This window comes from Dreissena polymorpha, chromosome 10 (genome assembly GCF_020536995.1).
Source record: "Dreissena polymorpha isolate Duluth1 chromosome 10, UMN_Dpol_1.0, whole genome shotgun sequence".
Taxonomy (NCBI): domain Eukaryota; kingdom Metazoa; phylum Mollusca; class Bivalvia; order Myida; family Dreissenidae; genus Dreissena; species Dreissena polymorpha.
In genome coordinates, this window is record NC_068364.1 from 39,060,934 (window position 1) to 39,073,218 (window position 12,285).

The 12,285-nt window shown below is 36.0% G+C and overlaps 2 protein-coding genes and 1 long non-coding RNA gene across 9 annotated transcripts in view; 1 reads left to right on the plus strand and 2 right to left on the minus strand.

Moving 5' to 3' along the window:
• Positions 1–2,015, minus strand: part of LOC127847674 (uncharacterized) — a 168,443-nt gene extending 166,428 nt beyond the window's left edge. For 2 of the 4 annotated variants that reach the window (XR_008034110.1, XM_052379730.1), the window contains exons 1-2: positions 1,531–1,975; positions 40–1,058 (exon numbers count right to left, since the gene is read on the minus strand). Coding sequence is in view for 3 of the 4 variants with exons in the window: in XM_052379730.1 (XP_052235690.1) it covers positions 40–1,058; positions 1,531–1,865 (1,354 nt within the window). In the remaining variant the exon portion in view is untranslated. Of the gene's footprint in view, positions 1–39; positions 1,059–1,530 lie in introns of all 4 variants that reach the window. The other 2 variants (XM_052379738.1, XM_052379734.1) reach the window with 2 other exon arrangements.
• The window catches only part of LOC127847680 (uncharacterized), a 391,129-nt gene that overhangs the window by 174,949 nt on the left and 203,895 nt on the right, over positions 1–12,285 (plus strand). The gene's annotated exons all lie outside the window — the stretch shown is intronic.
• LOC127847690 (uncharacterized) lies at positions 3,871–9,861 on the minus strand. Its single transcript, XR_008034121.1, has 3 exons — positions 9,702–9,861; positions 7,465–7,860; positions 3,871–3,979 (listed from the first exon to the last, which is right to left on the minus strand). It is a non-coding gene; the product is annotated as an uncharacterized LOC127847690 (long non-coding RNA).

Here is a 12,285-nt window from a genome sequence, read left to right on the forward strand (position 1 = left end):
ATTTCAAAATATATCCAGATATACCCAACATAATATTACCTGTGCAACCGCCTGATGTGTCCTCATACAGCTTATTCAGCAGGTCTCCAGTCATTGAATACTTGTTAAGTGCAGTACCAGAAGTGATATACAAGTCTTGCTGATTATTAGCAATACCAAAACATGGATGTATAAATTGTAGCTTCCTGCCCTTAACCAGCCGCCCATCATTAATCGAGACAAACTGAACCTCATGTGTCGTCTCGTCGTCCACAGAAACAGCTACTTCACTTGGTGTGATAGGACACATGTCCATTGGACAAGCATTTAAATCACAATGTCCCACCACCTGGTATTGATGATCTAGAAGCTTAACTCTTTTATTATTATGATCTGCAACAAGGATTTGATCATTTAAGAGAACACAGATGGCTATTATATCAAATCTCTTCTCTGCATCACTTGGTATTTTCACATTATACTTTGACTTTCCTTGCACAGTCAATACCTTCTTGTCTGGGGCACCAGGCAGAGGCACATTCTGAGTACACACAACAATCTTCCCCAGACCTGGCAATTTAGACAATTGCTGTTGAAAATCACTGTCAACCTGGAATGTCAGTGAACTTTCTACCTGAACTAAGTTCTCTATCAGATATGTTTCAGACTGATTAATTTTTTGAAGACATTTCTTACTTGCAATAAACGAGAGTTCTGCTTTACCCTTATCAACAATGTCATGAATTGTGTCTCTGAGTCGTGTCAGTTCATTTTGAAGCTTGCTGCAATTGTCCACATTAGTGTTGACCGAAGCTTTCAGACTCGTCATCTTATCTTCTAGCTCTTTCAATGTTGTCTTCTCAATCTCGTCTAAAATTGTATTTATTTTCTGGCGTGTTTGACCTATTTCATGTAATTGTTTGTTGTATGTAACCTGCAAAGACTGCATATTGGTGTCCCAATAATTCTGAAGTTTCTTCAGTTCTACAAGAACAGTTTGAATCTTTCTTGATAGTTGCTGCAAGTCTGGCAAAGGTCCTTTGACTGACTCAGATATCAGCACTACTTTAGCACATTGTCTGAAAGGAAACCATACATCAATATTTGTATGTGGTCTAAATTGGCATGAAATAAAAATATGTTAACACTTTATCAGATATTTCCTGTTTTAAAAATGCTCTTTTCAGGGATAATAGTCTTAGCTATGGAATGTAATAATTTAGTTTCAATTTCTAATTTCAATAAACACTTTGCCAAAATTGATCTAAATAATGATAGATTGAATGATCTTTTTATGAAAACAAATGGACCTTGCTCTGTGAAAAAGGGGTTTAATGCATGTGCCTAAAGTGTTGTTCCAAATACTTTCGGTCTAAATTTGATTTTTGCTAAGAAGAGACTTTCTTGAAAAAATAGCATAAAAGCGAAAAGTGTAGTCCCTGATTCTCTGCACAGGCTAATCTGGGACGACACTTTATGCACATGCATTAAACCCCTTTTTCACATTACATAGACCAATTATATTTGAAAGCAAATACATGTCTTAATTACCTGTGATTGAGGAAAGCACAATTAGTGCAGCACAGCTGACTGTGGTCATTACAAAACATTTCTAGCCGTTTGTCTTCATGAAGGTCACATTTCTGAATGAAATCCTCCACTTCCTTGGACACTGGCCATTTACTTGTGTCTCCCCTTCCATATGTCACATGTTTTCCAAACAACTGACCATGCAAGTTAATACATTTTGCACAATAAAATTTTAGACAGTTATCGCAGTAAAACTCGGCCCACTGGTCAATTTTGTGCTCTAGACACGGTGAACAACAAAAGTCTGTAAATGAATCAGAGCCTTTACCCACAGTTGACTGAGAAAACAATGCCATCTTAATCACTTTATTATAAATATGCTTTAGAAATCTGTGCCCATTAAATTACACCCCTTCAACTGGTGGCTTAAATCATCTAATATATTACTTTGGACGGTACTGTTTAATGATACACATTTGTGTTATCAGTACTTGAACTCATGTACCAGTACGCATTATCAAATCATATGAGTAGGATGTTATCATACAACATCAAAGTCTGTACGATCATTCAGAAACCTGCAGTCAAAATTCAAGCACTTTAAAGCATTTTAAGGTAAAAAAGTGAAATTCAAGCAATATTTGTAGAACAACTCTTTTTAAAGTGTATGCAAGGTATAACATAAACAATTATAATGTTAATAAAATATATATTTGAAAAGACATATGCTAAAATTATATCAGTTAACAGTTTAACTAGAGTAGAGACGTCTTAATTTTCCATTTACATGATTAAACTGATTTTTACATTGAAACATATTTCAACACTTGATACGCCCAATACTGTTGTTCTTTTTCAACCTGACCACTTATATGAAAGCTCCTTAAGTTGATGAGAACAATCTTATACAATAAATTTAGCTGCAAGCTTGCACAAAAAATACACATTTTAACAGTGAGAATTTAACTTACAGGGGATATACTAATGCCTGACCGATCCTGAAAATATAACACGGTCGAAAAAAAAGAGTAAATGGATATTACAGCTCTATGTGAACTGTATAACTCAATTAAAGAATCCACTTTTGATTTAAATATGCTTCTACATGTTGCTGCAATAACTACCACTGTGTTTGTCAAACATGCATCAAACTTGGCTAGAATAAGCATATATTGGTTACCAATAGCAAACATGAAACTGCAGTAAATCAACGTATAATGGAAGAACTGTGCTGCATTTTTCTTAATTTTCGTCTTTTGCAGACATGATGCTGTGGATGGCATAATGTGTTCATTTTTTAATATTTAACGATTTTTTCCAAAGATTTATAGAGACCAAAACCTCAAAGAAAACATAAATAATCCTGTGACTCCTGTTGCTATTGTTTAGTAGGAAAAGTAATGCCTTTATTTTTCTGATCAACTGTTTTTTGTGCAGATTGTCTCCTGGAAGCTATGATTTTCAACTAACCCAAACCATGTATGAAATAATCAAAGATATTATTGGAGCAAATGTTCTAACCACGTTTCAGGAAGATTGGAAAATAAATATGACGTCTAGAGTTTAAACAAGAATTTACTAAAACAATATAAGGAAAACTGCCCTGTCAACTGGTGGCCATGTTTTTCAACTGGTGGCCATGTTTTTCACCGGATCGAAACGATTTTGAACTTAGCTAAGATATCATGAGAACAAATTTCCTGACACAGTTGCATGGTGATTTGACTAAAAATGTGACTTCTTGCATGTTATCAAGAAGTAATAAAAATTACACTTTATGTGACTTATAGAGAGTTAACAAGCTGTTCTTCAATTTGACTTAGTTTTTTACCTTAAATAACACAGTTTTGAACTCAGCCAAAATATCATTGGGACAAATCTTGTGATCAAGTTACATGAAAATCGGCAATAAATGTGTCCTCTAAAGTGTAAAGTAGACAAATGTTGATGACAGAAAACTCACAATGGACAAAAGGTGATCACATTGTGCTCAGGTGAGCGTAAACGCTAAAAAAAGAACAAACCATCTTCTTGAACTCTAAGATTAACGTGTTTGACTAAAGCGACGGATGGGTAGTTTTGTGCTTATCAATTTCAACCCCTAAACCCCTACTAAAAGTAGTGTCATAAACAAACTACAAAAGCAATTATCTTGGGAAAAAATTGGACTTAATGCATGTTTGTAAATTGTCATTTCTGATTAGCCTGTGTGGAAGACACTTTCTTCATAAACAGGATTTTTGTTTTAAAAAAATACTTTAAATAAAAAAAATCCATAAAGGCTGAAAGTGTCGTCCCTGATTAGCCTGTGCGGACTGCACATGCTACTCTGGAACAACACTTTATGCTCATGCATTTAGCCCTGTTTTCACACAGCGCGGCCCAAAAGTACTTGGACCTGGTTACCTTCTTCAGTTCCATGTCCACCACTTCAGATCCCTGGGTCAGTTTAGCGACTGACCAGTACCACCTGAAACAACACAGAAGTTAAGCGACTGACCAGTACCATCTGAAACAGCACAGAAGTTTAGCGACTGACCAGAACCACCTGAAACAGCACAGAAGTTTAGTGACTGACCAGTACCACCTGAATCAGCACAGATGTTGAGCCTAATACTACAGCCTGCGCTTGTTGATCAGCGTTAGCGACTGACCAGTTCCCCCTGAAACAGAACAGATATTGAGCCTAATACTCAAGCTTGCGCTTGTTGATCCGCGTCAGCGACTGACTAGTACCCTCTGAAACAGTACAGATATTGAGCCTAATACTCCAACCTGTGCTTGTTGATCAGCGTCAGCGAATGACCAGCACCACCTGAAACAGCACAGATGTTCAGCGACTGACCAGTACCCTCTGAAACAGCACAGATGTTGAGCCTAATACTCCAGCATGTGCTTGTTGATTAGCGTAGCGACTGACCAGTACCACCTGAAACAGCACAGATGTTTTGCCGAATACTACAGCAGTATCGATCATGTTTCTAGTGTACTCATTTGTCTAGTTGTTCTCGTCGGTCCGTACGTTTAATACGTCCACTTAAAATAACTCTCATGAAGTGTTGGACAGTTAAAGTCTGTCAAGGTTTGAAGTTTCAATTTATTTTGTTTGTTAATTAATGATAACTATGACACGCACTCTCATGATTTTCTGTTTATACTGTTACTCCAGACTAATGATATGACTATTAAGTGTTTTTTTTTCTATCAAATGTTGGGCCTGTAGTGGAACCCATTCCCAATGGAAAAAAAGTATACATATTTCCTAAATGAGACATAACAATGCCAAATTGAAGGTTTCCGAAAACAAAACTTAATTTGTCTCAACATTAAGTTATGTCCCATCCAGCTTTATAAATTGCACCTTAGTAAATTAATAATTAAATCAATTTTATTCTAAATTTTTAAGTATATGTTAGTAAAAACAACACGATTGTTCCCAATCCAAAGGGACCCGGCCCTTATTCCAAAATGGTGAAAAACACTTTTTTATTTAATCTCATTACATATAACTGTTTAGGTGTTTTCAGGGATTACGGAGCGACTGACACACATGCTTATAAGCCACCTTATATGTTTAAGCTTAATTCTATGACTATTTATAGTGCATATTTTTGTTTTTCCAAATCTCAATGTGACATCATACCAAAGGACATCATGTGTGAAATCATACCAAAGGACATCATGTGTGACATCATACCAAATGACCTCATTTGTGACATCAAACCAAAGGTAACATTTGTGACATAATAAGCAAGGACATCATTGGTGACATTATACCTTAGGACAACATTTGTTACATCACACCAAATGCCATCATTTGTGACATAATACCAAATGATAACATTTGTGACATAATACCAAAGGACATCATATGTGACATTATACCAAAGGACAACATTTGTGACATTACACCAAATGACACCGTTTGTGACATCATACCAAAAGACAACATTTGTGACATTATACCAAAGGACATCATATGTGACATCATACCAAAGGACAATATTTGTGACATCATACCAAAGGACAACATTTGTGACATAATACCAAAGGACATCATATGTGACATCATACAAAAGGACAACATTAGTGACATCATACCAAAGGACAACATTTGTGACATCATACCAAAGGACAGCATTTGTGACATCATACCAAAGGACAATATTTGTAATATAATACCAAAGGACATCATTGGTGACATTATACCAAAGGACAACATTTGTGACATCAAACCAAATGACATCGTTTGTGACATCATACCAAAGGACAAAATTTGTGACATTATACCAAAGAACATCATATGTGACATCATACAAAAGGACAATATTTGTGACACCATACCAAACGACAACATTTGTTACATAATACCAAAGGATATCATATGTGACATCATACCAAAGGACAACATTTGTGACATCATACCAAAGGACAACATTTGTGACATCACACCAAATGACATCATTTGTGACATATTACCAAAGGACATCATATGTGACACCCTACCAAAAGGACATCATGCGTGACACAATACCAAAGGACATCATCCGGCAGTGCTCTAGCTATGATTTGAAAAGGGCAGGGTGGGGGGGGGGCTATTTTGTCAAAAGGGCACTTCGACGAGCAGTATTTTGTCAAAATGGCACGTTTGAGCGCGCAATGGTATCTGGAATGCTTCCTGTTGCATATTACTTTTATGCTATTTATTATTGTCAGAATATATCATTGCCATTATTATTAAACCATGCAAATAAAATGTCTACAATGAAGAATAAATTAATTAAGTGATTTATAAATGATCATAAGTTAACACAAAAAATAATAATTTTTCAATAATTACAAGGGCAGGACGGCGTCTCGGAAGGGAAGGGCGGGACTTCAGAGTGGCAGGGTGGGGCGCCCTTCCATTTAGACCCAACTGGAGCACTGCTCCAGACTTATGATATGATAATTTAAATCTCATTACACATAACTGTGTGTGTGTGTTTTGCAGGTTTGCGGACTGATAGATACACATGCCTATACGCCACCTGAAATGCTGAAGCTTTATCATATGACTATTGATTTTGTTTGTTTCTGTTTTTCCAAAATTGATACCAAAGAACATTCTTTTTGATTAAATAAACATCGTTCAACATAGGTAACAATGGATATTTGTTTTCATTTCTTACACAGTTGCACTATTTATAATCATTAAATAATAGAAGTTAGACAATATTTGGTGAATGGTGGATAAGAAATATGTTAATCATGTCCTGCACTTATCAATACAGTGTTATCAACGCCCCATACTGGTCTGTTTCTAGGCCTCACATGACTTCATGTTTATCCAAATCACCTTAAATGCTCTGATAAAATCCTACATACTTAAAATAACAACCCAGTTGTACAAAAATCTTGATAATGATTTATCATCAAAATTAGATCGTAATAACCAAGGTTGATGTTCAACAAACAGAGATTACTATTACAAATGTAACTAGATTTGGTTTGAAAAAGACTATCTGGTAATTCGATAGACTACAATTATTAATGGTCAAGGCACAATAAAACCGTGATAATCCTCTTATACACAGATACACAATTCAGATAAGACCTGAGTGTGTTTGGTTGACCTAACTTATGATTGACATCCCAGATAAATATTATACTTGGTTATATGCTTAACCCCTACATATTCATTTGAGCCTCGCTGTGGAAAAACTGGGCTTAATGCATGTGCATAGAAAGTTGTGCAAGATTAGCCTGTGCGGTACCCACAGATTAATAAGGGACTACACTTTCCACATAGACTTCCTTTCATCGAGAAATTCCTTAAAAGTGTAACGTGTCCTCCCTGATTAGCCTGTGTGGACTGCACAGGCTACTCTGGGACGACAATTAACACACATGTATTAAACTCTGTTTTCCCAGAGCAAGACTCAATTTCATTATTTAAAATAGGAATAATCTTACCTTTCAGACTCACATGCAGGGTTTCACCATCGAGATATCCACTGCCATCATCACACGCATGATTGTCTGGAGCAGTATTGTCAATGATCACACCATGTGTCCAAGTTGTGGTAACCATGCTAGTTTCAAGGGCTGCAAAGTTACTGTTCGTGTTTGCTTCGTTACAATCGCTTATTGCTTGGTTACCATCAATGGTAACTTGGTAACCAGCATTGGTTGCATGGTTAGTCTCAGTTATTGATTAGTAACAATTTATTTGATTACGTACAGTTGTTGTGTGTTTACCATGGTAACCATAACTGGTCATTTGGTTACCGTGAGTGGTTGTAGGGTTGCGGATGTTTTCATACTGTGATTTTAATACAATGTCAGATAAGGAGGAGCTGGTGTTACCCTCTGCAACAGAAAAGATCATTTGATTGACAATGCTGTGATAAAACAAACAAAGGTTGCCGCTCTTTAAATACTTGTGAAAATATCAGTAGGCTATCCAAAAAATCTTAATTGTTCAACATGTATTGAATTTTCACCACGCTGTTCAAATCTTTTCTTTAATTGCATTTTCAGTATAACGACGATTTGTATCATTACATCGTTGTTATATACAGTACAAACAACAGGACCAAATAACTTTTTTTGCTACTGTCATTTTTTATACATGTTATAAGCGATGCATATAATCATTTTTATTTTAGCTCTATAGCATAGAAAGGTTAAGTCTTATTATAAATGCTATCAAGTCCCCTTCCTGGGACTAGAACCAGTACGTGGTGTCTATGGGGTAATCTAAAGAACACTCCCACAGTGGGGATCAAACCCGTGACCTCCCGGTCCTTAGGCGGACACATTATCCATTACACCACGGCGACGTCAAATTGCTATTCAGTGTATTCCTGTGTAGTACTCATCTTAAAACATCACAGGGTCATGGTAAAATAAAAGTACCATGGTTTAAAATACACAAAAACATAAAGAATGGAATACAACGTCAAGTTGGCTTAAGAAAATATGGAGTACTCGCACAGAATGCAGAATTTAGGATAAACAATTAAACACTTGAGTACACACACATTGAAAACACATCTGATTTTGCTTTAACAAGTCTCGTGTACTAGTTTCAGAGAAGGCAATTGTTTTTAAGGTTTTAAGATTATTTTTAATTTTACAGTTTTGTAAATAAATGCATCTGAAATATTTTTAAATATAAAAATATTTGAACATAAACCTCTTTAACGCAATTTAATTCCACCAGCGTATTCTAGATTATACAAACGACAAACAAGCCAACATATTTGAAACTATACATTGCCATATTCCATGAAAAGGAGAAGGGAAGGCACATTGCAGATATGGACAACAAATTGAGCCTCATTCTTGGAAAACTGGGCTTAACGCATGTGCATAAAGTGTCATCCCAGATTAGCCTGTGCAGTGTAAAATTTTTCCACCAACACAGGCTTTTAATTTAGAAGAGACCTCTTTTTAACACAAAATTAACAAAATCGCAGTGTGGTCCCTGATTAGCCTCTGCAACGAACATTTTAAATACGCACGCGCATTAAGCCCAGTTTTCCCAGAACGAGGCTGAATGGTAGGCCCATACTCTACCTGATATGGTGATTAGGTCCCCGTCCTGTATGTACTCAATCTCAACGAGCTCTACGTCATCTTCGGTGTTCTACACCATGAAATTTTTCCTACCCACTCATTACGACATCACAATGGCAGAATTATTTGACAAATGGTCCTTATGGGTTCTGACAAATGGTCCTCATGGTTTTTCGCAAACTTGCCTCTGTCAACCTCTTCAATGACTACTGAATGGCTATTGGGAATATCACTTCCTTCTACGATTTCTTCAAAGAGCTGGGTGCAATTTTCCGCAATGCTGTAGCCAGCCATGAACGTGTTCTTCCAGATTAGCCTGTGCAAAATGCAAATACTAATCTATGATAACACTTTACACACATCCATTAAGCCCAGTTATCACAGAAAGCGTCTCATGTTTCAGTATTTAGAGGACTGGGGGTTACCTACGGTCAAGTAGGTCGCTATGGAGTTATGGATATGGTGTCAGTCTAGCGATCAGGAGATCATTAGATCGATTCCCACTGTGGTTACTTCCTATAGATCTCTCCAAAATACATAACGTGCAAGATCTACCCAGCAAATGTACTTGTTTCCATAATACTTCAGGTTTAAATGCAATCGAGCTAAAAGACATAGGTTTAAACTACCTGCGGTCGAGATGCAGCTTCCGATGTTTCTCAAGGTCAAGCGGCTCCCTGAAGGTCGTGTTGCACGTGTTATATTTTAACATGGAGCTGGCGGCCTCATTGTTGGTCACACGGTGTCGGTACAACTCTGAGTGAACTTGGCTTGACAGGTGTTACACTGGTGGCTGCGTTGTGAAATACAAAGCTGCACTGTGATAAACAAGGCTGCACTGTGAAAAACAAGGCTGCATTTTAAAATACAAGCATGTACTGTGAAATACAAGGCTGTGCTGTGAAGTACAATGCTGTACTGTGAAATACAATCAAAATGACACAGTTGTTAATATATCAATTTGTACCGTCTTTTTATAAGGTATAGCGAGGATATTCTGTTAAATTGTGTTTGGCATTTCCTTGCAGATGTAAAACTGGTGGCTACCCTGTGAAATATGATCACCAAGGTCACAAGTGTGAAAATATGAGCCCACTCTGGAAAAACAGTGTTAAACGCATGTGCTTAAAATGTCGTCTCAGATTAGTATGTGCATTCCGCACAAGCTTATGAGGGACCCCACTTTCCCCCTAATATTCTTACCAAGTGTCATGAAGATTGGACTTAAAATGTGACTTCTATAGTGTAAATGAGATTTACAATAGCCAAATAGGGTAAACTTCTCCGCCGACAAAGAGCGATGTTTTTCAACAAACCACAACCATTTTCGATCTCAGCTGAGATATCATTAGAACAAATATTCTTACAAAGTTAAAAAAGGGGACTTTTGGAGTGTTATCAGGGTTAACTTTAGCTAAATAGAGAAAACTGCCCTGCTCCCTTGTGGCCTTGTTTTTCCAACAGACCAGAACCATTTTCACACTTAGCGCAGATATCATAAGAACAAATGTTCTGACCAAGTTTCATAAAGACTGGACTATACATGTGACTTCTGGAGTGTTTTTGGCCTAACGTGAGCCATTTCATAAATACCAGACAATAAATATGGCCTCAACAGTGTTAACAAGGTAAATGTTGACGTTGCACGACACACTTTTCACAACAGACACAAGGTGATCATAAAAGCTTACCATGAGCACATTTTGCTCAGCTGAGCTAAAAAAATACTAAGCTATGTTGAATTATTGATACATAAACAGTTCACTCTGAGTCTGTGATATCTGCTATTTGTTATTTGCTCTCACCATGTATATTCACACAAGAGGGCCCAGATGGCCCTGAATCTCTCACCTATTGTAGAAGACTTGAACTTCTGATATGAGTGTAGACCCCACTTGTCCCAGAGTCAGACATAGCTTTGATGTTGTCAATATAAACATTCTGACCAAGCTTGATCAAGACAGAGTAATAAATGTTGCTTCTAGAATGGTAATATTGGTCTTCTAAGATTTGACTTGGTGACCTAATTTTTGGAAGCACATGAACCTTTTTCAAACTCAGCCTAAATATTTTCTTGATAATCATTCTGATCAAGTTTTATTAAGATTGAGTCATGAATGTTGCCCTTAGAGATTTTTCTAAAATTGAACATGTGGATTGTTTTTTACACATATGACCCACATTTAACTTTGACTAGATATTGTCAAGATAAACATTCTTTTCATCAAGTTTGAGTTATCCTAGTAACAATCTTTGATTTTACGTAGTGACCTACTTTTGGACACCCATGACCCATATTGGAAATCGGCCTTGAAATTGTCAAGATTAGCATTCTGACCAAGTTTAATTGAGATTGAGTCATATATTAAGCCAAAAGAGTGCTTACAAGATTTTCCAAGATTTAACCTAGTTATTCAGCATACGTAACCTTATCTTGTAAAATTGTGATATGTAAATACATATGGCACAATTATTTGAATATTTAATACACTGTTATTCAATGGGATATTTGAAGGATTGTAGTGTTATGAAAACCCATTTTCCATTATTTTGTTGTTTACTAAACTTAAAGACCGTGATTCAACACATACTACAATTGATTTAAAATGATCATATGATACCATGAGACATTTCAGACTTGTTTATAGAATAAACAGTTTGGTGTCAGATGATGGTAATAAACAATTACATCTGACAGTAGTAAAGAATAACAGTTCATTGGTAATTAAATATATCAATTTAAGGGCTGTGGAAACACTACCAAACCAACAATATACATCACTCATTTGATCAATTTTTATATGAAATTCAGCTTAATTTGATAAATGCATGAATGCTTATCTCCGTGTTTTTCATGTGCATTTTATTAAACACGTTTGATAATATGTGCAGTTCAAACAGCTCTAGCAGTAAATTAGTAATGAGAAAGCACAACTGTTAAATGCATATACAAGTCATATAACTATATATATATATAAATTTGCTACTTAAAAATAAAAAATAGTGTCTCCTATACACAAAGAAGTAAGCACTGCTTTGCAATAGTCTGCTGACTGTTAATGTGAAATTCAAATACTGATTTTAAAATTCAATGCGATTCCTACAAAACAATAAGGTAAATGTGAACTTTAATATAACTTAATTTCGTAAAACTTAGTGGAAGGATAAATAACATGTTTAAAATACTTCAATACACGTATAATTGTCATAAAC